Raw genomic sequence first — 27,662 nt, forward strand, 5'->3', positions numbered from 1 at the left:
TGAGCCCAGTGCAGGGTTGGGGGGGTGAAGTGTGTGTGTGTGTGTGGGGTGAAGTGTGTGTGTGGGGGGGGGGTGAAGTGTGCAGAGGTGGGGGTGGGGGGCGGGGGATGGAGTGTGCGGGGGTGGGGGTTGAAGTGTGTGTGGGTGAAGTGTGGGGGAGGGGTGTGTGAAGTGTGCTGGGGGGGTGAAGTGGGAGGGGGCTGGGGGTTATGCAGCTCCTCAGGTGGGGCAATGGGTTGTCCTTTCTTGCTTCTGACAAGTAATTCTGCCCCTGGTCAACTTGGCTACACCCCTGGACTCTTGGAAACTACCCCCACCCCACGAATCCCCAGACCTCTGCTGGAGGGAGTGCCATCCCTCCTTCCACAATTGAAACAAAATAACAAAACCCCATCTTCCACAGCCTGATCCCTGCTTTCCACAAGGGTTTGTCTAAAACAGCTTCAGAAATTACACATACTGTGCCAGATGTGGAGGCGCACGCCTTTAATCCTGGCACTCAGGAAACAGAGACCGGCAGACCTCTGAGTTTGAGATCAGCCTGGTCTACATACTGAGTTACAGGACTATATAGTGAGACTCTGTCTCCAAAAAGTAAACAAATAAAGATAACTTAAAAATACATATATTAAAATGGGAAATTTTAAAGATAAAAGTCGAGATCAGAGAAAAGAGCAGGGGAATTAGGATGCTGACAGTCACATCATAGGAAAATTCCTAAAGCCAGGTGTGAATCTGGCTCTCAGCTTCCTGGCAGCCAAAGCGAAAGGAGAGGATGCTTCCTGACTCAGTGCTCTGTGGTAAACACAACCTCTTCTTCACAGGCGGCCACGGCATTCTCATGCTTAGTCTGTCCCAACCCTGAGGGACTGAACGAGGGGATGAGAAAGCGCCTTTCTCTCCTTACTCAGGCCCTGTCCAGCTCATGCTTCCATGGCTGTTTCTTCCAAGCCCCATGCTGTTCCACTCTGTCCCAGTTTGCTCTTGACTGGGCTACAGCCTGCATTCCCGCAGCGCCTCTAATCGCACGTGTTCACCCGTGAGGTGGGGAGGCTTCGCCGAGTGTCCATCTGGAGACTCAGCCTACCTGAGTAGGCATTTCCTGAGGCAGGGTGAGACATCCTTTCTCAATGTCTCAGAGGTGAGGTCCCACCTGACACTGCTCCCTCCCCTCCGCCAGTGTCCACGTTCCTGTCCCCCGTCACCCTCTCTTCCACTCCCCTTTAGCCACTTCCTGCCCACTGTGTCATCTAAACAGCAGAGTCAGAATGACATATGTGAAGCCCGCTCCACACACACCATATAATTTCTCCCCCCAATCTATCTCTCACCGAGGCTTGGCATTGCTTTTCTGAAAATTCAAGTGGGCTGGGGTGGTTTTGTGGTAGAGTGTTTGCTTAGCATGCACGAGGCTCCAGGCTAAATTATCCTCAAGTGAAAACAGCACACCCCCAAACCTGAAGTGGCATGTGTGGCCACACTCAGACTCTTCTTGGCTGTGATCTTGTGGCTCACCTGCATGGTGCTGTCAGACTGTGAGCACCAGGCTGAGGCCCTGGCCTAACCTATTCCTCTTGCATAACCCCGATGTCTGAAGGGGCCTTTACTACCCCCACAGTACAGACCGGACCAGCACTCAAGACTCTCCCCAGGTCCCCAGGGGTGAAGGCAGAGGTGGTCTTGGGGCCAGGAAGTCTGTGTACTTGACTGTCATACGGGCCTGACTCCTGTGTCTAAGGGTATGGGCCCTGAGTCTCTCCCTGGCTTGACCTGTCCGGTTATACTGTCTGGGTAGCCAGAGTGGCTCACTCCAGTACACCACCCAGATGGGACAGTCATGGAGGTGAGGTGACAGCTTTCCCAGCATTCTGCTTTTACCCACAGGGGATTTCCAGTCAGCACACATTGGCTTCCCATCCCCCATGACCCCAGTGCATGGCTGGGGTGACCTCCTTTTGTTGTCCAGCCTGGGATAGCACCACACCTTCCTCCTGTCCCTTCTTGGAGTTTCTGGAAGCAGACATACCCCTGACAGCTCAGTCTGGGTCGTTACCTTCCTCTCTGCTCCAGGGAGGCCACACACCTATCAAATCCATCTTGACCCAGAACTCTGGCAAGGCCTTGGCTCTTGTGATAGCTCTGGCCTTTCAGACCCTTTGGATTGGACAGTCTAGGGACCACTTGGTGCTGCGTCTGCCTCAGTTTCCCCAGTGGTGCCCCCTGGTACAGCAGAACCCTGGGTGGATAGTGTGGGTTGACACCTGTTCCCTCTGGGAGAGCATGAGGTAGGTTCTCAGCTACTGGAGCCATGGATAAAGGGACAGCCTTCCGGAGGCCTCCTCATGGAGGTTAAGGCAATGTCAAATCATAGACCAAAGTAGTGCTTGCAGCTGGGGACGCTAAGACCCATAGAAGCTGAGAGCAATTGGTTTGAATAAATATGTGTTCCCTCACCCCGGGGTCCTGGTGCCAGCAGCCCTTGTGGGATCTAGGCAGGGCAGGTGAAGCTTTCGATGGAGGGCAACACCAGCTCCTGGGGATTTGTTCACGGGAACCAGAACAGCTTTCCTTGTTAAGGCCTGGCGAGGACAGGTGCTCTGTTGGGGGACTTGGTGACAGTAGACCCCAGAGGGCAGTGCGGTACAAGTGTGTGCCTGAGTGCGGAGGGTCCACTCATTGCCTTGCTGTATGTGGGGGGCAGATCTGTCCCCACTTGGTCTTCTTACCTGCAACATGGGGGCAGCCCCACCTCCCTGGATGTGCTGTGACTGGTGACAGCCCCCTGGAAGAGTGGCCTCGGTGAACAGGGAGAGTTGGGAGCTGGAAGCAGTGTATGTCTTGGTGTGATGCATACCGTTGTGGGGTGATCGTTGTTCCGCTGTTATCTCCAGTTCTGAGCTTCCTCTCCTGGGTTTCAGTAAGCCTGATGCTGAGGAACCCTACTTTTGTGGGCACTGCTGGCCACAGAGTGGGTGCTGGTTTCATTCTGGAACCTGATTGGAGATGGTCCTAGAGGGACAGGCCGAGCTTGTCCCACTTGAGAGAGCTCACATCCTAGGCCATTTTCCCAAGGACACATACCGGGAAAGTCCCTTCCTTTGTGATCTACAGGCTTCTAGGGAACCCTAAAGACATTTCTCGATTTTTGGGTGGTTTTTAAGAATAAGAAGTTAAAGGGCAAGCTGGGTGTTGTGTTGAATCCCTGTCAATCCCAGCAGCTAAGAAGACTTTGGCCCACCTGAGCCAGAGTGAGGCTTATTTCAAAAGAGAAAATAAATTAAGGGCTGGAGGTATACCTTGGAGGTGGAGTGCCTGCCTAGTATGTGTGGACCGAGTTCCATCCCTAGGATTACAAGCAGGGAGGGAGGGAGTGACAGGGAGAACATACATACATACATATATACATACATACATGCATGCATGCACATATACTTTAACTTTGTTTTGTGTGCATGGGTGTGAAGATGTCAGATCCCTTGGAACTGGAGTTACAGTCGTGAGCTACCATGTGGGTGCTGGGAATTTAACCCGGGTCCTCTGGAAGTGCTCTTAACCACTGAGCCATCTCTCCAGTCCCAAGACCTTGGTTTCTTTACTCTTGATCCTGAACAAGTGCAGCTAGGTGAGCTAGGACACAGCAGGAGGCGTGGGGCTCCAGGTCAGGCTTCCTGGAGGAGTGTTGCCTGAGGACTCCAGGGGACTTGCTCTCTGCTGTGTCTTCAGGGGTGATGGAACCTGGCCCAGAGGTCTGTGCTGTTCAAAGGATGTAAATCACCAAAAGGAATTATTACCCTTAGCAGCACACTGCAGGGACGGTGAGACAGTTTAGTAGGTAAAGTTGCCGGCTGCCAAGCTTGATGACATGAGTTTGAATCCCAGGACCCACATGGTGGAAGGACATGCGGCACATGTGTGCATACAAATGCACATGGGGCACATAAAGGAATTTGCTTGTTTGTTTGAAACAGGGTCTGTCTATGTAGTGTTTTTTTTTTTTTTTTTCTTTCCCAGACGGTTCCTCTGTTTTGTTTTGGAGGCTGCCCTGGAACTTGCTCTGTAGACCAGGCTGGCCTTGAACTCAGAGATCTGCCTGCCTCTGCCTCCCGAGTGCTGGGATTAAAGGTGTGTGCCCAGCTTGTCTGTGTAGTTCTGGATGCCCTGGAACTCACTATGTAGATCAGGCTGGCCTACAACTCTCAGAAATCCCACTCTCTCTAATCTGGCTCTCATGTCCCAAGTGCTTTCCTATTATTTAATGGCTGTCATGGCCCTAGCACAGTGCCTGGCTCACCAGATGCTATCAAAGAGCATGGCAAGGAATGCCAGGTGGGAGGGGACATGCATGCTCTGGCAGTGCCAACGAACTAAAGTATGATTAATTCTTATCAGCAAATGACTCATTGAATTGGGTGTGGTGATACATGCCTGCCACTCCAGCACTTGGGAGGCTGAGACAGGGGAATCAGGAAGCCAAGGTTATTCTTGTTTTCTTTTCCTAATTAATTATCTTAGTTTATATAGGAGTTTTCTCTGCATTTTATGTTTGTGTACCACATACATGACTGGTGTCCACTGTGGCCAGAAGAGGATGTTGGATGCCTTACAACTGGAGTTATAGATGGTTGTGAGTCACCATGTGGGTGCTGGGAATTGAACCTGGGTCCTCTGGAAGAGCAGCCAGTGCTCCTAACCACTGAACCATCTCTCCAGCACTATTTCTTGACTACTTAGCAAATTTAAGGGCAGCTTGGGATATAGATGAGACTCCATCTCAAAACACCAGAGAGAGAATCTCTCTAGGAAAGGGAGAAGAGGGAGGGAGGGAGTGGAGAGAAAAGCAGAAAGAAAACTGAAAGAAGAAAGCCCAACTGAACAGCCATACCTTTAAAGTCATCACCAAAGATCCCCACAATGAACTTGTTGTAAAATGAAAAAGAAACAGGAAATTTGATCAACTCACCTTTTCTCATGGAGCCTGAGAAGTGGGACACGGGAAGACCAATGTTTCTTTAATAATGAAATAATTTATTTGTTAATGAACGGACACATTAAGTTTACACACAGCAAGGAGTCTCTAAATCATGATGGTTTCTAAAAACACAAGTGCTAACTGCAGCCCCCACCCCCCAAAGAGCACCATTCTCCCCAGTCTCAACACAGGTTTACATTGGCACCATATTTACATAAAGAAACATCTGGAAACGCTTCCCATTCTTCACCTGCGGCTCTCCTGTGGAGGCTGTTCACCTTTAGAAAGTTGGTTCCCCAAGTTAGTCACTCAGCAACACTGCAGGAGCACCAATTCCAGGGACCGTGGTGGAGGCAAGCATGGCTTTTAGATCAAAGCTAAAATGAAGACTGCCTGCTTGGCCCACTGTCCTCCCAGATAGAGTAGGAACTCAAAGAAAGAAATCCAGATAAGATCTCAGGACAGAGCGCCTTCCTAATTTCTCTTTGTGGGATTTTGAGATACCATACACACTCAATTTCCTTGGCCATCCATGATCCAAATGTAATGGTGCCAATCAATTATCTCTTCTTTTAGAAGACCACAGTAAAAGAAAATTATGAGAAGTACTGATGAATCATATTTCATACCACCTCAACCCAGGATCTTTGAAAACACACATGCTGCATACTCCAGCGCCCTGGGCACACAGAACGAGAGAAGCTTGCACCCAGCAAAGGGTGCAGGGTTGCCTTCTCCCAAAAAGCACGATAGCAGCTACTGAAATACCAGAGACACAGAGAAATCACAGAAAACACACAGGGATGGTAAAGTAGGAAGACAGAACCATGTAGCCACCCCAGAAAAGAAACAGAAAACCCAATTTCAGTGATAAATTACAGAGCACAATAAAAGTGGTATCCCTGCCAATGCAGCATGGTATAAAACCTTAATGTGTCTATATATGTTCTTCAAAAAATAAGTTCTCTCTTGAAGGGACAGGGAAGAAGGCAAGAGGGGAAAAGTCCACAAAACTCATCGTCAAGTCCTCAAGATATTGCTAGAAGGTTTTGAGTATCATATGCCATCTCCTGTGTTCTTAGACCCCAAATGCCCTTGGCCACATCAAAGATGGGGAGAAAGGCCACAGGAAAGACAGGGAAAACTCCGCTTCTGTTGAACACAGCAAGGGGTAGATGAAAAACCACTACTTTAAAACCAAACAATAAAAGTACTCCAGCAGCCACTACAGGTTGGGCCTGCCCAACTCACTATCCCTGCAGGAGTTGTTCCAGCCTACGGTCAAGAGGGAGAATCTAGGTCCTGTTGAGACCCTGTTGGCCTTGCTAAGGCAGCAGCAAGTCACCAAGGATAGAGGCGGCTGGCCTTCAATTCGAGATACCTGGTCAGCGAAAGAAAACCCAAGTCAAAGCATGCTGGATGCTGGGTGTGCACCCAAAGCCAGTCCTGTGCTTTCCAGGCCGATGCAAATGCTTCCTTGTGGCATGAATTAAGTTGGTGGCGAGTCCCTTTTCCCACTTGCATTGTGACAGTGTCAGTGAGTGCAGCTTCGATTTTAGTTTCAAAAGTAACTTTCACATAAAAATATGCAAGCACTTTCACTGACACATTTCTGTTCATATACAATGTCTAAGTTTTAATGTTGTCCCCCCGCCCCCATCTTAATAGAAAGGCTTTTCATTTTTCTTAAGAAAACAAATGCCACCTCAAGACTAGCTCTTGGCTGACGTGCTGGTGATCAGTGAAGGAAAGATTGGGGTGGGAATTAGCTGCCCTGGGCTGAGCTTGCAGGTCCCCCCAAAGCTACAGTTTTGGTCAGAAAAAAGTCTGCCTATCATACTGGCTCAGTGAGTCTCGAACTTCCAAAGCCAGGCCTGACCTTGGCAGTTAGCCTGTCACAAGTGCTTTAAAAAATACAGAGATCTGCCACACATAGATGCAAGGACCAGACAAACAGGGCAAAGGTCAAATAATTACTGCTTTATGTAGGGACAGTACACTTCATATTTCAACCAAAAGACAAAAAATAAAAAAAAATAATTAAAGAAAAGAAAAAAAAGCAGTTTAACTCAAAGGTGAAACAATTAGAACACAGAAAGTAAGGGCATCTCTCAGATGCCTTCTAAGTGAAAGAAACATGTGCACAATTTTGTTCCCTACCCACCCTGTGCAGCCCGCAAGCTTCTCCTGTGGTCTTGACTTTCTGAAGGCTTGGACACAGTGAGCAGACTCAGGGTCTGTCTGGTGGGGACTGAAGGGGACCTCAAGGCACAGCTGTATCTTCTTGACAAAGGACAGACCTGGCCAGCTCCTTGAACCTCTGCTCAGATTGGAGAATGGGCTTTACAAATGGGAATGGCTCCAAGCTGTATTTGGGGCTAATTTTCAGCTGGTATTGGGGTGACACTCCAGCAAGGGGAAAGGCAAAAACAGGACTTCAGGATCATTAAGGAGCCTGTGACTTCCACAAAGTGGCTTTGTATAGTCAGGACTGCACTTCTCTGCTAATGTCTGTTTGCATCTGAGGAGAGCTGCGTGACTGTAGCCACCTGCTGTCAAGTCGGCCACGGAGGCTTTAGGTGGTACCTGTGGATCTCAGGAATGTTCCATTACTCCATGACACAGGCTCAGCTCTGAGCAGGGCAGATTTTACAAATGGTTTGGATTCAATGAAAAAGATTCATCAGAGGCTGAAAACACCCAGACCTCAAAATACAAATGCAAAAATAGTCAGGGGAATGAACTCATTCTGTAGACAGCTACATACAAAGTTTCTAGAACATCTATAAAAGCAGTCATAAGAATTTATATTCCATTACATTAGTTTATATAAAATGAATAAATAGTATTTATAGGTTTTGTGTGTCTTATGTACATACACATGTGCTCTGGTTTAGCTTAAATAAAAATGCCACAAGGGAAAAAATTATCCTTTTAAGCCATCGACCTAGAAGTCTCCAGAAGGAAGCTTCCAGATGTGTCCAAAAATAACTCAGCAGGAGGGTTTTGGTGACAGGGGATCCCTCCTGTTTATTTGCCACAGAGAAGAAATGTGGCCTTTTTCTCTCAGAGACAATGGCTACTAGCTCAGCCAGTGCCAAAACTCAGTTATTGCTGGGAGTCCAACAGGAAAACAGGTTGGAGTGGGCTATGGGGACAAAGAAGCATAATTACTTTTGTTATGTGGGCAATGGAGCTCTCGTCTATCTCTGAGGTAGGACAATGTTCCAGAGACAAGTAGCATCAACAAACTTGGGGCGTGGGGGTGCCTTGAGACACAGCACACAGCCAGGCCCTAGAATAGCACGCAGGGGGCATGCTGTTCTCCTGAGCTGCCAAGTCCCGCTCTTAAGCGGGGACACTGTGGCATCGCGGCTGGGCCGCAGCAGGGCTTGCTGGAGGTATTCCTGGCTTCTCAGTGCTCTTCAGTTTTGCTTTCAAAGCTTCCTTTGGGGTTTCTGAAACTGAGTTCCCTTTGAGAAGTTTGTTTGCTTCGGTTTCTTGTGTGCCAGACAAAGCTTGAACTTCTCTCCTGGGCGAGTACCATCATGAGCCGGAAAACTAAGACAGACCTGGCCAGCTGCAGGAGGACAGCACACAGGGGGCCACTGAGAGGTGACACTTGCTTAGGGCTAAGGATTCTTGGGTGCTTCAGATTGACTGGAATGTACGGTCTCTCAGCGTCGACATGGATGGACAGAGAAGCTATTGACCGCACTCGGAACCACACCTATGTGCTTTCTGCAGAATGGACAGAGCTGATTTTGGTCAAGGTGGTACATGAGGTTTGCGTGCAAGGGCATCTGGGCAGGTCTGGTACACTACCTAACCAGGTGTGGCGGAGAGAACCCTCGGCTCTCTCCTATAGCCCAAGACCTGCCTTGTGCCCATCCTGGAGCTTGGCTCTCTTGACACTGGCACTGGAGTAGCCCTCGTCACTGCCCAGGCTCTGCATGCTGCCTCGCTCATCCGAGTCACTCACGCTGCTGCTCCAGCCCAGGTCCCCTGTGAGGTAGTCTGTGCTCTCCACGTCCACGTCCACATCCAGCTCTTCTGCAGGGGGGAGACACAGGGTGAGACCTGCTGTAGAGCTCTCAGTACACCTCAGTTTCCCTTATTCCTTCTTGGGCACTGCTATCTAACTCTTGCAGAGGGGGCTACACCCGTCCTGTTGCTCGGCTCCTGAAGGCCTGAGCTTTGTCTATTTTATAGCTTTTATTGCATTTTTATTTAGTGTGTGTGTGCACAAGCAGAGGTTACAGAACAACTTTCAGGAGGAGTTGGTTCTCTCCTTCCACTATTAGTCCCAGGGACCAAACTCGGGCTTAGTGACAGGTACCTTTATCCACGGAACCACCATGACAGCCCCTATGTGCCCTGACTTATCTGCTCTGTGATTGGCTCTGTTGCCTGAAGCCCCTTTAGCAGGTGTGGCTCACCCCTGTCTGAGTCAGAGCGCTCTGAGGACACCACAGAGCCCACGCTGTCCATCCGAGGCCTCTCAGCACCCAGCTTCTCTAGCCGCCGCTTCAGGTGCCGCTGTTCCCGCTGAAGCTGGTCTATTTGGTGGACAGCTTTTCTGTCACAATCCTCAAGTTTCTGCAAGTCAAAGAGTGGTTGTTGAAGTCCATGGAGTGTGCTGTACATCAGCAAAGAACCTATACCTGTCCTGCCAGCAGAGAAATATGCTATATATCCCTAGGAGACAGGTGGCATGTCTCTCGTCAAGCTGTTCTCCTAGGCTGGGAGTTGGCTGGCCAGTTACTGTGGGCTTTGTTTAACTTCTGCATGCACTGTGGGGCTGGCCTGTTACACAGATGCAGGGAGAGTTAGACAGTTTAAATTATATAGCCCTTAACCTTGGTAACCCAAAACTACAGACCCTGACTTGGTCTCCATATCTGCAGCAACCCTCTGAACACCTCTCAGGACTGGAAAGTCACATAGCATGTGAGCTACGAAACACTTCTACTTAAAAAGACATTTATCCCAGCATAGTTCCAATGACAAAGCAAATTCTCATGTCATGCCAAACCCCAATTAACTTCTGTTGCTAGCAGAAATGAGAGCCCTTTTAAAGTCCTGTCTCTGAATTGTCCAGCAGAAGCTTCTGGAAGCACAATTCCACAGATGACTTATTCTTACAAATCTGCCCCCAGCTCCTCATATTCTACAGATAATTAATGAGAGTGTGTAATTGTAGCTGTTTTGCTTCCAACTGAGGGTCTCTTCCAGAGCTGTCCTGTATGCAGGCTGCTAACCGTTAATAAACTGGTATTTGTCTAACCAAGCTATGGCTGAATGGTGATGCTGGCCGTGGCTCAGCAGTACACAGAGAGTCAGCACAGACAGACGTCATGAGGTTCCCAGATGCGCGATCTACAAAGACCTGGTTCCCTCGTGGAGCTACAGGACAATTCTGGAGACACCCAGCTACCCACACAGGACAGTGACAAATGTGCACCATGTCAGTCAATGAGTCAGGGGTCCTGTGATGGCCCTGGTTCCAGAATGTGACAAGGCTGCAGTGGCTGTTGCAGAGGCAGGAGAGACCTGGTGACAGCTCAACCAGAGTCCCCGAGGCATTTAGAATAATGCGTGCAGATGAGCTACAGCAGGTTTGCTCTTTAGGGTACAGCATGTGTGGGGGTACAGAGCATGTAGGAGACTGCGGAGTCTCTTTCAGTTGATAGCGTGCAAACGGGCACATGTCAGGCTGTGAAACACTGTGGTCTCGGCTATGGTGGGGATACCAGTGGCTTGAGGCACCAGGGCCTGACTTTCTGAGCGGACCCTTTATAATTGGGTTTTGGACGCCGGGGAGGCAGGTGAGGTAGGAGGAGCTCAGAGACCATACTAGAGATACACCCTTGTTTGTCCCTCCCAGTAGTGGAGGAACCTTCACCAGGCCTTAAGGGGCAGAGCAGAGCAGGGCAAGTCCCCTACCTTTATGTGCAGCTTGGCTTTTGTCAGCAAACTCAGTGTGGTGTGTCGGCTTGACTCGGGGCCCAGCGGCACCAACCCCTTTAACTTTTCTAGGCACAAGCGGAGATGAGCACGCCTGTGAAAACAGAACCACAGCAGCACTTGAGACTCCTACACAGGTTCTGAAGTGTATGACTGCCAGACCCAGCAAAGGCTGGTGCCAGCAATACACTGAAACCCAGCGAGAAGCAGCAGAACTCAGGACTTCTAGGCTGATTCCATGTGTAATTCTGGGGAGGGAGCACAACATCTGCTTGTGTCAGGCACTTTCATCAGCTTCTCCTGAATCAGAGGATGACATTCCAGGGGAGCCCTCAACCTGTGTTTTTCTTCTTATGGAATCCACCACTGCTGTGAAGCACATATGGGACAAGTTCATCACGGGTAACACTGGCGATGTGTGGCGCACTGTCCCTCCATCTCACGCGTGCTGGACACAGGCTAATGTGGAGGGACCACAAGCGCATACACACAGATCCTGTGTCACAGACTGACCAGAAGCATAGGAGGCCCTACAACTCTGGGTGTTTACAGTGCACTGAAACCTTGGTTTGGACTTCGCTCTAGAATGGAACAGATTCCACGAATATGAGAAATGGCCAGCTTTCAGGTGTCTGTGCCTTCCTGAGCCATCCTAGCCTACAGGGAATCCTCAGTTCTGGGCCTCTCCATGTGGTTTGGTGTCTGTCTCTTAACACTTCACTCAGACTCCTTGGGAAGCCTAGCTGAGGCTTACTCATTGACACTATGCACACCAATGACTGTGTCAGCCATTCTGGTGGACTTTAAGCTTCTGGAAGACAGAGTCCAACTTATCACACCTACATAGAGTTTGGCCCTGGGCAGTGTCCATTCCCACACACAGCCAGCTAGACAGAGTGTCTCCAGCTGCTGGGGAACAGGAAGTGCCTCCTGGGGCAGCACTGGGAAATGTGGCTAGGACCTCATTCTGAGGCCCCTAGCCCATCTGGATCATGGTGTGCTGAGGGCCTCTGAGCTCCAGGAGCACATGTGAGCTGGCTGATGTAAAGGCCTGGATGCTGGCTGTGGAGACCTGCTCAACAGCATTGGCTAACTGCTGGGGGTGGGGGAGCCAAAGCGGTGTGCACGATACTGGTGGTGGATAAACTCTAACACAGATCATGCCATCAGAAGCGCTGTATGAGCAGAAGCAAGATGCAACGAATTTGTATGAAAATGCCTCAGTGAAACATTTACTTGCACACTACAAAATCAATACTAAGGAAACACCACGAGGGCTGGAGATAGTTCAGTGGTTAAGGGCACCACTGTTCTTCAGAGAACCTGGGTTTGGTTCTCAGTTCCCATGGCAGGCAACTCAAAACCAGTGGAAGATGTGATGCCTCCAGTTTCCACAGGCACCCGCACTCACAGGCATATACTCACACACAGGCACACAAACTCACTCTGTAGACCAGGTTGGCATTGAACTCAGAGATTCACCTACCTCTGCCTCCTCAGTGGTAGGATTAAAGGTGTGCACCACCACTGCCCAGACTGGAACATAATTAAAAAAAAAATCTAAAAAGAAACTATGAAAAAATATCACTAGTGACTTGCTTGCACTAACTTACTCTAAAGCTTGCAGACTAATTATATACAGCTGCTTACCAGCCTGCCAAGACTGCAGGGGACAAGTCTGTCACACCATCCTCCTGTGATGTGGTTACACAAAGACACAGACTAGCAGTGTACAGATCTGTCCCTGTCCCCCTGGGTCATCTTACTGCCCCACTAGATGGTCTTCTATTACCAAGAGTGGCCTTAGCTCCTACCCTGGCAGGGGAAGGTGGTGTCAAACGCTGGCTTCTCCTGCCCCCTTCCCCCCAGCCTGTTGCTAGTAGAGCCACACTGCCTCGAACCTAGGTAATGACCTTGGACAGCTTCCCTGTGGCTCTTCAGGAGGAGTGCTCCAACTGTGCAGACAAAAGGCTTGGGTTACAGAAGCATGAGAAGCCATGCTTTCACCTGCTCTGCTCTGCTCTGAGGCTGCTTACAGGCAGGAGTGGCCTGTAACCAGCAGTCCACTACACAGATCAACCACAACCCTCTCAGTTGGCAAGGACCCCAGGCCCTAGATTTAGTATTTTTACCACCCTGCAACAGTCAACTGCTACACAAGCCAACATTACTTTAGTGGTATGGAGCCGAGGTTGCTTTGTCACTTACTCCCCAGGTGACTTTGAACAAGCCACCTAACTCCGAGGCCTCTAGTTCCTCATCTGCAGAATGTTTGAAGAGTCGACCCTAGAGGGCCACAGAGGCTCCCTAGAGAGGAGAGGGTCTGACATGGTGTAACTCTTCCAAGCCTAGCTCTTCTGCACAAGGTAACTTCCCTGAGCAAATACGGGCAAGCAGGGTTCTGCAGTGTTCCTCATAACTGTCAGCAAGCTCACGGTCCTCACCAGGCAGGGGCCAACTGATAAAACACTCAAAGGAAATGGACATCTTCTGTCCTTGGAATAGCTAGAAAGCAAGCTAACCCCACTGTGAAATGCAGGCATCGCTTACTGCACGGATTAACAAAGTGTTTATAAGCTACGAGTGTAGCAGGAGGTCCCTCTGAGGTCCTGTGTGTCACGCGGGTCAGGAGGGAGGCATGTGCCTCACTTGCCAGGCTGCAGGCTCTGGCATTCTCCCTCCAAACCTATTCCAAAGATCATCGAAAAGCAAGACCTTGCTAGAGAACCACGTAGTACACCTGGAGAGCTTAAAACCCCTCTCATAGGACGAGAAAGGTACCACAGTTAGGAGTGAAGTTAAAACAGTTTGGGAAGGATTAATGGGAAGAAAACTATCAAATATTGCTGAAGGACAGGAAAATCTGAGTGAATGGAAAAATCCACACATTCCTGGCGATGACCCCTCAGAGCAAAAATGCCAGTGTTCCTCAAATTTAATCCAAGTCCACAAAAACAAAATCCCAACCATTTTCATTTAATGCTGGAAAATTAACCTAGACTTCGCCCAGAAGAATACGTGTGTGAGTCTGTCCGCATTTTGGAAAAAAAACGAGGAGAAATGTGCTGCACAGATACTGAACATTGGAAAGCTGTGATGACTAAAAGCAGCACTGGCGTTACAGACACATGGCAAGCCGGCACAACAGACAGACTCTCAAGACAAAGAGCTGAATTTAGCCGACAAGGGCACAGTGCTGCAGACCCTAGGAGGAGTGTGTACGACCTGGCCTGGGAGTGGGCAGGTCACCACCAACACAAATCCCAGCAGACTGAAGATCTAAGTGTAAAACACACGTGCCACACAGTGCTGGGAATTTTGCTCAGCCACGAAGGACGGAAAACCAAACAGTCAAGTGAAAGAGAAAGGTCCAGGGCTAGTGGTGTCTCACATGCTGGTACCTTGTATACTGAGGGACAGACTCGGTGTGAAGACTAACAGTGCAGACAGGGAGCCGCAGCCTCCAGTGCCCACCCTGAGCTCCCTGACGTAGGAGCTGTCAAGCTTCTGGTTGAGTGTCTCTTTTGCAGGACCTAACTTGTAAATATGAGCCCTACAGCATGTTGAGCACTTGCTGGTCAAGGGACAGACACCTAACCAGGTTCACGGTGGCCTCTGTGTGGCAAATGCTGGACTCCTCCACCCTTTATTCCCTGGAATTTCTCAGGGGACTCCTGGGCACTGGGGCAATGCTGGAAAAGAGCAAGTGCCTGCCTCTGAGTCTTTCAAACTCAGTTCCCACTGAAGTGTCTGAATGGGCCCTCTTTGTCCTTCTCTTCACCCACAAGACCGCAGAGCTCCCCGCAGTGGTCTGTGATAATCTGCTTACCTCTAACTGGGTCACATTCACTCTCTCACTAACTCACATGGAACTTCCTATGTGGCCAGCTCACTACCAAAGACAAAAAGGTGCCAAGTTTTCTGCTTCCCATCAAGCACTGGACTCCAGAGATCATATTGCGCCTGTCCATGCTGACAGGAGTCCCCGGAGTACGATGTACTTGACCTTACTTAGTGCTGGCTTTTTCATTACAAGGTGTCTGTGATTACTACCCAGAAAGGAGAGGTGGGCCTTTGGTGCTTGCTCTCCCACGCTGGTGTGTGCACAGAGCCCTTCAGGGACACTAGATGTGCACAAGCAGTCCTGTGTGGAGTCAGAAGAACCAAGTCTTACTAAGGAATCAAAGCCTTCTTGAAAGTGAGTAGGGATCTCAACTGATTTTGTATTGAGAACAAAGTCTTGCTGAGCTAAAGGGAACTCCTGGGTGAAGATCACAAGCCATGATTAAGGGAAGGTGTACTTTCCTCCTTTCCTTCTACAGCGATGTCTTCATCAACTGCTGTAGTGGTGTGTCACTATGTGATTGAAGCCTGGAAGAATTCTTATCACCACGCTGATAAATCTTTGTAGAGACACCAAGGCAGCAACACACCCCGTGATGTGCAGAAACAAGCAAGCCGTAGCTCCAAGAAGACATGGACTGTCTCTTTACTAACCTGGGAACTACGTAGCTGTGTCTTCTGAATATTTACTTCCCGGGGTTTGATTTTAATATAAAATATACTCTTAGTGAGTACCTGCTTGCTCTTTCTCACCCTGTGACTGTTAATTCTGGTAATGAAGTCAGAGAGACCCAGACGGGGGCTGGAAGTTGGAGAAGCAGATAACAAAGGCCTCTTCTTCCAGCCTCCCAAGGCAGATGGCACCAGAGGTAAGCACTAGAGAGAAGGTTCTAGTGGTATACTGTCAGCACAGCCTGCTGTACACAGATCCCTGTAGTGGATGGATAACCTCTGACTGCCTCCACTCCATGTGCTAAGTCAAGAATTGATTATGATATCTTAGAATGAAATCTGAATGTGGTCAAGGGTGTGCAAAAGCAGTGAGAAGCATGATGTATAGCACACTCTGACCCCGAGTACAGCATGCCCAGGCTCAGTGCACACCACGCCCGAGTCCAGCGCACACTATGTCTGACCCTTTTGATATAAAGAATATAGCCATTTGAAAAGTCTAGAGAAACTGTTCTAGAGACCTACAATGATCAGAACAATCTCCAGGAAAACTACTGGAATAGTCTCTTATGCTAGGCTAGGCATCACTAAATTTCTATTGAACAAATAATGATCATAGTCCAGATCAAGGCTGTGAATCTCCACAGAGCACACAAAAAAAATCTTTAGTCACAGGGTCAGACGACCCTAACTCTGGCAAAGTCCACACCTGTACCATCCCATACTGAAGGAGAAGGCAGAGTTTTCTTCTGGACAGGCCCCTGCTGTGGCCCTGATTCCTGTCCCGTCACTATGGTTGCTGTGTTAGCAGCCCCATCACCACAGGGCTTCCTGAAAGACACTTACACCAGGGCAGTTCCCAGACATGGCATGCAATGAGAGACGGGAAGGATTCCTGTGTTCTGAAGATCACCAACCTGTTAACCACAGGAACCTACAGCACCCAAAATTACACAACCCTTTCCCCCCTTTTCTTCCGGAAATGTGTAAGATTTATGTGGAAATGCTACAAAGCTTTGCTTAGACACAGAAAAGAGGCCTGAGTAAATTAAGAAACACACCAAGGAAAGATCTAGCAGCCCATACTCTTTTTTTGTTTTTGTTTTACTTTGTTTTTGAGAGTTTCTCTGTGTAACCCTGGCTATTCTAGAACTGGTCTCAAAATCAGAGATCCACCTGACTCTGCCTCCTGAGTGTGGGGATTAAAGCCTCTGCTACCACCACCTGGCTTAGCATATACTTTTAAAGACTAATTATATTGGAATCATGCAGTTTCAACTTTTGAAATTCTAAGAATTTGGGAGATGAGGAATTGGAGGACTTATTTAAAAATTTTTGGAACTGGACTCTATAACAGGTTACCACAATTCCAATACATGGAGGCTGAGGAAGGAAAATCCCTAACTTCAAGGTCATCTTGGGCACATGGTCATTCATAGCAAGCCTGATACTTGCCTGGTCATCCACAGCGGATGGATGAGACCTGCCTGGGCTACAGTAGTGAAGCACTGTCTCAAAACAGGAAAGAAAGACTGTCATAAGAACCATGGCCATGGATGCTGGAGGGAAGGCTCAGTGGTTAGGAGCACTGGCTGCTCTTCTGAAAGGACCCCGATTTGGTTCTCAGCACCCACACAGTAGCTCAGCACAACTGTCCATAACTCAGCTCCAGGGGATCTAACAGCCTTTTAAGAACTCTGCAGGCCCAGGCATACACGTGGTGCACATACATACATGCAGGTAAAATACCCATACACATAAATTAAATAAGTCTGTAAAACCAAACAACAACAAAAAACCTCGGATGGCATCAGGTTAAGTACACACAGGGCAAGAGCCTTCAGTGAACACTGGTTTCCTGAAGGTAAATGATAAACGAGATGGTTACATGACAGATGCGTCTTTCCTGCACATCCTTTATCCTGTGGAACTGTAGGCACTCAACAAACACTGTCGCCATTCTACACATCTTTCTTTCTTTCTTCTTATGGATGCCAGGTATTTAACTGTTGAGCCCCAACCTGGGGTAAGGCGTGTTCTGAATGTCTAAAGTACCAGGGAAACCCAGGTGTATCCAACTCTACAATATCAAAGTGTGTGTGTGTGGGGATCAAGAGCCCTCAAAATCTTTCTATGTGATATATATATATATATGTATATATATATATATTTTTTTTTTTTTTTGGTTTTTCGAGACAGGGTTTCTCTGTGGCTTTGGAGGCTGTCCTGGAACTCGCTCTGTAGACCAGGCTGGCCTCGAACTCACAGAGATCCGCCTGCCTCTGCTTCCCGAGTGCTGGGATTAAAGGCGTGCGCCACCAACGCCCGGCGTGATATATATTTTTAAGATGAAAAATTAAGTGTGTGCATGTACGTGTACTACATGTGTGCTTGGTACCCATGGATGTCAGATCCCCTGGAATTGGCATTACAGACAGTTGTGAGCAGCCTGCATGTGCTATTGACCACTGAACCATCTTTCTATGCACACACACAGACACACAGACACACAGACACACAGACACACACACACACACACACACACACACACACACACACACACGGCTATGTGGATTGGGGAACGTAACTCAGTTAGGAGGTGATTGCTGGGCTCTAGCCCAGCACAAGGTAAATTGGGTGTGGCAGTGCACTCCTATAATCCCAGCACTCCAGCAGGAGGATCAGAAGTTCAAGATCATCCTTGGCTATTCAGTAAATATGAAGCCAGCCTGAGATATGTGTGACCCCCTCTCAAAAGAAAGGGGGAAAAAGAGGCTCAAGCATACTAGAGGCCAAGAGGGAGGTTTTCTTAAGAGTCAGCTATCAAAGACAGCTACAAGAGTAGCTGTAGACCCAAACTCAACAATTTCTTAAGCCATGCACACCAACAAGGGAGGGGGAGAAGGGTCAGAAAACTGTAACCTCTTCCCTTGGGTTGCAGTAACCAAGGTTGAGCTAAATTAAGTGATGGAGGCCTTATTTCCTTCCCTTCCAGATCACCTACTCTAAAGCAGGCAAAGGCTTGTTAGGACATTGGAAGACTTAATTCCAGAAGGAACAGGAAGCAGGAGAGTGGAAATGAAAAGCACAAGCTGAAGGGCACATGGAAGCAATCTGAGATCTATGTAGCCAGTGCTGACTTCAAATCACAGACACACACACCCACACACCCCACACACAGACACCCCCACACACAGACAGACACACCCCCCCCACACAGACACACCCCACACCCCCCCACATCCCCCTAGACAAACCCCCCCACACAGACACCCCCCACAGACACCCCCCACAGATACACCCCCCACAGACACACCCCACACCCCCCACATCCCCCCACAGACACACACACCCCACACAGACACACCCCCCCACAGACACACACAGACACTCCCCCACACACAGACACATACACCCCACACACACCCCCACGCCCCCCCACAGACACACCCCCCATAGACACACACAGGCACTCCCCACACACAGACACCCCCCACACACTCAGACACCCACACCCCACACACAGACACACACACACTCAGATACCCACACCCCACACACAGGCACCCCCCCCCCCCACACACACACTGACATTGTGTGATGCTCTCAGAGAGGAAAAAGGCACAGAATCCGGGAAGACCTGGGCTGCAATCTGTTTTTCCTTTGCAGTGCTGGGATGGAACCCAAGGCTGTGCATGCCAGGCATGCACTCCACCACGGAGCCCTGGCCCAAACGGCAGAAACTGGATAATACAAATAAATGTCCACACAAAATGTCTCAAAGGAGGATAACTGGAGGCAGAAGACAGCCTGCTTTACCTAGATTCTGCAGATACAGACATGAGAGTCTCTAAGGACAAGGAAGGGAGGCCACAGCCACCATCTTCTACCCGAAGACAATACTGAGTTTCTAGCCCCTGACGAGTGAACGCTCAAAGCACAAAGGCAGCTCAGACCTAGAGCACAGCTAGGGAGCAATGAGCAGTGGGTTGGCCCACACACCGTCACACTCACTTGAAACCCTGCAAGGGAACAGACTGATGGTTTGGTTTCCTTCCCAGCTCCTGCTTGTCTGGTAAGGGTCTGGTATGTCTTTTCCTGGGTGAAACTTAAATACAATTCTGGCCTGACTTTCAGAGTCTGGGTCCCCAAGAGGGTTTGCCGGAAACAGGGCCATCATCAGAGCAGATCTTCCTGTTCACACAGGCACGAGAGGCCTTTCCACCTGGGAGGGTAGCCTGCATTTTGAGTGATGGATGCTGGGTTGCTCCACGTGCGAGTCACCTGGGGCACTTTTGAAGAAGTCTGGCTCAGAGCACCAGCCCAAAGCAATTAAATCTACGTGAGGGCTGGCATTGCCTGTTTGTTTAAAGTTCTTCAAAGTATTAGTATTAATTGTTTCTCAGTATAGTAGAGGCCTGTGGTTATGTTTACTTTTTTTTTTAAAACAAGTCTTTACTGCTGGGTGGGGTGGTTTTTAATCCCAGCACCTGGGAGTTGGATCTCTGTAAGTTTGAGGCCAGCCTGGTCTACAGAGTAAGTTCCAGGACAGCCAGAGCTACACAGAGAAACCCTGTCTTGAAAAACAGAACAAACAAATAAAAAGCCAACCAAACAAAACCAACCAAACAAAAAAGGATTTTACTGGAGATGGGAAATGTGCTTTAAGTACCTCATGGAGAAGGGCAGTTGTAAGTGTAGGGACCTGGAGGCTGGGTGGACACACAGAACACTACGTTTGTTTTACTGTGATGCATTAAAAATTTTCCCATTAAAATTTTATTTTACAGAACAAGTAGAAATAAACAGCTGCCCTCTGCCCCAGAAAACATGTATGTATATAGAAGGCCTTTAACATATTTTTAAAAACATAGTTAAAAGTTTTGCCAGTAAGTCTAAAGTGCAACAGCTGAGAACTACTAAGCAACATCACCAGTCTGCAGACTAGAGGTTACGTTAGGAGCAAGCAGCAGGCAGCAGTCAGGTTGGGCTTGGGGCAAGGTAAGGCACAGAGTGGCAGGACCCTCCAACAACAAACAGCACCCAGACCTCCAGGCATCATCCTCCCCATTTTCCATATGCACAGCTGCCTGAATTGAGAGTCTTCATTCACCACTGCAGGCATGTATGCATGTACACACACACTGCACAGATTCATGTACATGTGATTAAGGCATATGATCAAGCATACCCAAGCTCATGCATATCTCACTACCTATGGGAGTCAGCTGAAGGCATTCCCAGGAGTGCGTGGATGAGGGGAGGGCAGTAAGCCCTTCATCCACAGGCAAAGCAGACATACCACTGGTTAGAGGGCCTGAGTGAACTCTTAACTCAGGGGTCACCATTGGGAATGGGGGGGGAGGGGAATATTTAAAACTGTGATGAGTAATACATGCATGCATCAAACTCAAGATCCCCACTCACCTGTTCTTCTCCATCTCATTGTGAGTTGATCTGAAAGAGGAGCAAGAAAATACGATTACTTTTGTCTTTCAAAATATCCATTATTCTTGTCTTTTCCCCCTTCGATTATCTTTGTGTTAAAGAGTAACTTCAAGCTGGGCATGGTGGCACCCGCCTTTAATCCCAGCACTTGGGAGGCAGAGGCAGGTGGATCTCTGTGAGTTCAAGACTAAACTGGTCTGTATAGTGAGTTCCAGGACAACCAGACTTACATGATGAAACCCTTTCTCAAAAAACAACAAAAAAAGTCTCTTTAACACCAACATAACTGAACGTGTGTGTGTATGTGTGTGTGTGTGTGTGTGTGTGTGTGTAATAGTCACAGTCAATGTTGGTGTCTTTTTAGTATTGCTCTCCATCTTCCTTTCTGAGACAAGGGCTCTCAATGAACCTGGAGCTCTGCTTTGGCTAGACTAGGGCTCTTTTCCCATACCCACTGTGCTGGGGTCAGAGATGTCTACTCCCAAGCCCGAGTTGTATATGAATGTTGGCTACCTCGTCGCTGAACAGCAAGCACATTACCTATACAGCTATCTCCCTAACCCTATTTTAACTTTTTCTACAAAGTTAGTGAACAGAAGGTAGATAGGGGTTGATGCCCTGAGTTCTTCTAAAGGAGTCTACTTGGGGAGTCAGACAATTAAAAGTCTCTAAAATACAGTTCAAGGGACTAGAGAGATGGTTCAGTTCCTACTACCTACAAGGCAGCTCACAACTGTGTGTAACTCCAGTTCTCCAGGGGAATCGATCTCTTCTTTGACCTCTGTAGGTACCAGCTACATACATGATGCACACTGACATACATGCATACAAAACACTCATATGCACAAAAATATAAATCTAAATAAATTCAGCTCAAGGAACTCCAGTGACTTATTAAAAGGCATGCAGTCCTTTATAAGGAGGAAGAGGGTCACTTACAAAACCTGTACAGTATAGTGTGTCCTGGAGTTGCATAAGACTACAAAGCCTTCTTTATGTTATCTGTAAAGTCATGGGGGTGGCGTCATACCTCCTGTCCTACCTCCTACGGGCAGCATATACTAAAACATGATGCTGTTTGGTTACAAAATCCAATTTTAACCAGTAAAATAACTCCCCCCCAATTCAGCTCCTTGAATTAAATGCCTCATTCACAACCTCCAGAGAACTGCTGTAGCCCCACAGCAGTGAGATAAAGCAGGGGTTTCCAAATTCAACACCAAGGCAATGTTTGGTTAAAGCAGGAGTTGGAATGAAAAAAAAAAGGGCTATCTTTGCTCTCCATGGTGCTATAGATGTAATAATTTTACTATCTTGTCCTTGGTTAACCCCTGTGTTACACAGGAATAAAATAATTGCCGATAATTTACTAAACAAGCGTGGATCAATGAGGAAGCAACTATAAAAGTGACTGGCAAGGCTTGGATGAAAGGCATGCTGGGTGAGAAACCCATGATTAGTGTTTATAGCTGACCTTGAGGACTAGGCCTTGACTTGGACTTCATGAACAGGATTCCACAGAGTCAATATGATCATTTCTACGTCCTCATGCAGCTTCTTTACGACCAGGCAGAAATGGGAGGAAGCCCAGCTTTGGAAATGGACTGAATCTGGACCTGGCTCTGGCTGTGAGCCCAGGAGATAAAGCCCCATGGCAGCCATGACAAATGTTCAACCATGTATGGCATCATTGGCACCAAGTTCACTCACAGCATAGATTAGGGATAGTATGTCTGAGTTGGGTTAGAGGGTTGTCTTCAAACAGGAAACTTCTAGTCCAGCATTACAATTCTCTTCTAGGGAATGGTGAGAAGGATCAGCAAATAAAGGTGCTTTCCTCAACCCCTGATGACCTGGGTTTGATACCCAGGACCCACCAAGTAGTAGGAGAGAACCAACTGCTGAAAGTTGTCCTCTGACCTTCACAGGCCAGCCATGGCACACATGCACCTATCCACATACACACAGATAAATAAAAATGTGATTCAAACAAACTTTTCTTCAGTAAGGCCCCGAAGATTAATTTCTGCTAATGAGGAAAACAAATGAGAAAATGATGGCATTTAAAGTTTTCAGTTGGTTCCATGTGTCTGATTTGTTTCTCAGGGTCTGGCAAACACGTGGCTTGAATCACGTGGCTTCAAACACGTGGCATTTTACCTTTAACTGGGAATTCTAAGTTCAAAGTCTGAGAGGTTTTTTTTCCCCTAATGGATAAAAGTGGATGACTAGAGCTGGTTAAGCCTTCCCTGTTTAACTACAGAGAAGGGGCGCCCCCACCCTGTCCCTGAAGGTTGGGAGGAGAAAGAGCACCTGGGGTAATAGCAATAAATTCTACATTCTTTGAAGGGCTACAGACAGACAGACTGACAATTTGTATCTACATAAAATCATTCTGAATCCCCAGGACAAACTTTATCTACAAATTCTGCAGGAAGCATTAACTCTTTGCAATTTTTGACTCAAGTTTTAGAAATGCCAGGCTTTACTTGACACTTAAGACTGTTGAATACATGGTGCCTTTTAAAGGGGCACGGCCATCTGAAAGATGTAACTGAAGTGTGTTTGGCTTGGGTGAACACCAAGATTTTAATTAAGGTACGGGAGAATGCACGGATACTGTCTGTGACAAACCATGTTCCATGCAATCATTGAGGACCTGAGGACTCTGGAACGGCCGTAAGGTCAATCCCTCCCTGTAACAGCACCCCTAATAAAAAGATAACTCAGCCAATGCAGTATGTCAGAGAGGCTCCTCGTGTTAGGCTCCACAGCCACTCCTTATAAAACAGTTCAGTGACCAAGTCCCGGACTTCCTGTTTCACATCAGCGGCAGAGCCTGTTTTTACTCAGGACATACATGTCTAAAAACCTTACCACAGTCAGAGGCATGTGTGTGCAGTTCCAATTAAAAGCTGAGGCAGGAAGAACGTCAGACCCAGGAGTTTGGGCAACAGGACTGTCTTTACTTTTTTTCCCCCAGTGCTGGGGACTGAACCCAGGACTAGACAAGCACTCTACCACTGAGGTATATCTTCTGTCATGAGATGTTTTTCTTTAAAAACAACAGCAAACAAAAACGCTGGCTGGTGGTGGCGCATGCCTTTAATCCCAGCACTTGGGAGGCAGAGGCAGGCGGATCTCTGTGAGTTCGAGGCCAGGTTGGACCAACAGCCTCTAAAACAATACAGAGAAACCCTGTCACGTAAAACCAAAAAAAGAAAAAAAAAAGCAAAAAGAAAAACAAAGCTTTTAATTTCAATTCTAAATAATAACTAAGTGATTTTAAAAACCAGCAGGAGTCAGATGCTGATGGTGCACACCTTTAATCCCAGCACTTGGGAGTCAGAGGCAGGCAGATCTCTGAGTTCGAGGCCAGACTGGTCTACAGAGCAAGTACCAGGAGAGGCTCCAAAACAATAAAGAGAAACCCTGTCTTGAAAAATCAAACAACAACAACAACAACAAAACCAGTAGGAAAAAAGATCCTGTCATTCTAATCCACTAGTTCTCTGGATGATTCCAAAGCAACTAGCAATCTCTATGAATGTTGTTGTTGTTATTATTATTATTATTATCAAATTTTTTGACAAAAAGCAGTTTTAAAACAAACTGCATTTTCAGTTCCCAGGAAGTTTGAAATAATGTCTGATTCTTAATTTTTTATTATCCAAACTTCCTCAGATTCTGCAAGCAAAGAGCATAATATTTCAACCTGAACATGAATATGTTATTGGCAAAGAGCTCTGGAATTAGTATTTCCCTGGTTATGGTCACATGGCCCTCAGCATAAGGCTGACTTCTGGTCACCAGCTACTCTCTGATGGCGCTCTCACTCCTCAGGCAAAGGATGCGTCAACAGCCATGGAAGAGACCATGCCTACATAAAACTACCTGTTCAGACTTTAACCCTGGACTCTGAGGGAGTCTTCCCACACTGACTGCATGACACCCAGTCACTGTTGGTGAAGCACACGGGCAGCTACAACAGCCCTATCTCTAAGAACAGAGAGCAAGCCTCTTAACACAAGGGTTTTCAGCTTTTCCAAAACTGAGGAACCGTTGCCACTTTCCAGGAGGCTAATGACAAGAAAAGGACTCTAGTGTTTGGCTTAGCATTTTAAGTTCTCACTATACTTTTAAAATCATCCTTCTGGGACCGAGTCGCTTCACTATGCCTTTCTACTCCCCAACACCCCCAGCAACCTTCCTATAAAGCAGGAAAAACAGTGTTAAGGCATTAAAGTCTAAGACTAGTAAGGTGGACAATTCCTCCTAACTTAGGAGTGGTACTAATAAAGGCAAAAGTGGCATACACTAGTACAGAAACAACAACACAGCCTTTGACGTTCTTCTATGTGAAACTGTTATGAAATGCAGCGGAGCCTTTCTGATGCCACTGTTGGACTCATGTCAGTGTGAGCATCCTCCTGAAAGGCTGCAGTGCCCATGGGACTATCACCACCAGGCTATGCTAGATGAGGACAAGGAAAACCCACCAGGTAATTAATTATCAGGTCAGGTTCACCCTTCCTGTGGCCCAGTCTGTGGTTCCAACACTACGGTCTATGGACAGGGTGAACCAAGGACAAGGTGGAGGTGTTTTAGGTGTGAGTGGGAACTTCCCAGTGTTTAGTGGTCTGTACCAAGCCACAGAGGTTGCCCTACATGGTAATCTATGTGCTTGTGGGAAGTTATTCATGAGGGGGAGGGATTAGGATTCTAAATTGCTGATGAAAATGTCAATGATGGCCTAAATTGAATGGGCCTAATAACATGAACTCCTACCAACAAGTTGGATTTTGTCTTTGTTTTCTGATGCAGGGTCTCACTATATCATCCTGTAGTCTCACATGCAGCTGATCTGGAATTCCCAGTGTAGACCAGGTTGGCCTCCAATTCACAAAGATCCACCTGCCTCTGCCTGCTGAATGTTGGGATCAAAGATGTGACCATTATGCCCAGCTCCAACTAGTATTTTAAGGGCAAGGAGGAGGGTATAGGTACAGTAACAGAGATGAGATGTTATTGTGGATCAGGGGCAGTGAGTTCCGTCATTAGCTGTGAAACTCACAGCTTTTGAGGACTAGAAGGTAATCTGTGAGGCTAACAGGAAAAGGCTGTAACTTGCTGACATCCTAATGTTACTTGCACCTTCTCACAGAGGTGGACTCTAAGCTCAATCACTCTGCTCAGCCATCAGAAACAAAGGTTATCAGACAAACTACTGTATTTAATTTACACGTTAAATATAAATTTCTATCACCTGTGTCAGGCCAGATACCTCGTTTATAAAATCTTCACTATGACCAGCAAAATCAACTGATAACATAGTGAATTTTGAATGAAAGGAAACGTGGAAGCTCTGTTGCTTGTAAAGAAGGCAAAAGTGGTGACCCTGCTGTTAGTCTCATGGAGGATGGAGTTTTGCTTTGTTCAGAGGGCGAAAAGTAGGATTAATTAAAAAAAAAGGTCATAATGAAATGTAAAACATTCCTACTTTCTCTTCAGTTTCCTCAACTTAAAAAGGCAGGCTGGTTAGCACCATCTGTGCATTACCGGACCCTCAATGTATCTGTAGGGCTAAAGTCCCGCAGTCAACTAACAATCAGCTTTCGTATTAGCTACAGAGAAGGGGTACATTGAACAGTTACCTGCTACTGGTGTTGTTCTTCTTGGGCTTGTTCCTCCGTTTGAAGACATCTCTGTCCTTGCTACTGTACGGCAACATGGAGGCATACCCATGTTCAGCTTCTAGAAAACCGAGGGGTCCCGTTAATGAATGGACCCAGAGCATCTGACACCCTGTCCCCGCGTCCGTCCGTCTGTCGGAGTCCGGGGAACCGGCCGGGCGCAGGCAGGCGGAATTCTGAGAACAATGCCTGCTCTTTCCTGGCGTGGACGCCCTCGGTTCGGAGCAGGTGTGGAAGGTTCCAGCTGCTCGCCGCCCCCCGCGCTCGGCTTTTGGGGCGCGGGCCCGGGGGTTGGCGCTCGCGGCCGGCCCGCGCCCCAACCACCCCAGCGGCCGCCCGCCCGGCCCGCAGCCCGCCGTGCACCTCTCTCCCTCCGCTCCAGGTAGTCGGCCGCCTCCAGCAGCAGCTGGATGTTCATCCCGACGTCTGTCGCCATCCTGCACCCGGCGGGCCGCCTCTCCTTGCCCGCGTGTCGCGGGCCGGGAACGCCGAGGAGCCGCCGCGCTGGCTAGCCAGAAGGGGCAGCGCTGGGACGGCACGGAGCCCGGATCCCAGCAGCGGCCGCCGAGTGTTTATCCCGACTCGCCGCCGCCCGCCCCCGGCCCCGTCCCTTGACAGGCCCGCGGCGGCGGTGTCCCTCATTGGGTCGCCCGCGACACAGCCCGCCCCCGGACCGCCGCTATTGGGGAAGTGCCCTAGGCCCCGCCCCAGAAGCCCGCTCCTCCCGCTGGTTGGCCGGGCTTGACAAGGCCCTGGCTCCGCCCCCTACACCCCATTGGCTACAGGACTCGCAACTCCGCCTCGTGCTCCTGCCTGCCTCCCATTGGTTGATGCCGACAGCCGGGCCCCCATGGGCTCTGCGATCATTGGGCAAGCACAGTACAGAGACTGTTGCTGCACCCGCGCCTCATTGGCCGAACCCTCGGAAACCTCCCGGATACGATGACGTCACCGCTCTGCCAAGCGGCGGCCCACTTCAGAGCCGCTGATTGGCTAAGAGGCAGGAGGGCACGGGCGGAGTCCCGCCTACTGGCCGCCGACCTGTTGCCCACTGTCTCCAGGGAGAACTT

General features: G+C 48.5%; 1 protein-coding gene across 1 annotated transcript; it reads right to left on the reverse strand.

Moving 5' to 3' along the window:
• Positions 1–5,004: 5,004 nt before the first annotated feature.
• Mxd1 (MAX dimerization protein 1) lies at positions 5,005–27,199 on the reverse strand. The gene is made up of 6 exons (XM_005071107.4): positions 26,956–27,199; positions 26,554–26,653; positions 20,879–20,908; positions 10,916–11,030; positions 9,409–9,568; positions 5,005–9,022 (listed from the first exon to the last, which is right to left on the reverse strand). The coding sequence occupies exons 1-6, from the start codon at positions 27,026–27,028 to the stop codon at positions 8,832–8,834; spliced, it is 669 nt and encodes a 222-aa protein (XP_005071164.1). The 5' UTR covers positions 27,029–27,199; the 3' UTR covers positions 5,005–8,831.
• Between the last annotated feature and the right edge of the window lie 463 nt (positions 27,200–27,662).

Source organism: Mesocricetus auratus, unplaced genomic scaffold, assembly GCF_017639785.1.
Source record: "Mesocricetus auratus isolate SY011 unplaced genomic scaffold, BCM_Maur_2.0 Super-Scaffold_100676, whole genome shotgun sequence".
In the NCBI taxonomy this organism is placed as follows: Eukaryota; Metazoa; Chordata; class Mammalia; order Rodentia; family Cricetidae; genus Mesocricetus; species Mesocricetus auratus.

What these genes read in the sequence shown, in the direction of transcription:
- Mxd1 (XM_005071107.4), bottom strand. Translation starts at nt 27,028, where the DNA reads ATGGCGACAGACGTCGGGATGAACATCCAGCTGCTGCTGGAGGCGGCC. An exon ending in CCTGGAGCGGAGGGAGAGAG is followed by an intron (nt 26,654 to 26,955) that starts GTGCACGGCGGG and finishes TCGGTTTTCTAG; the next exon opens with AAGCTGAACATGGGTATGCC. An exon ending in AATGAGATGGAGAAGAACAG is followed by an intron (nt 11,031 to 20,878) that starts GTGAGTGGGGAT and finishes CTGTTTTCACAG; the next exon opens with GCGTGCTCATCTCCGCTTGT.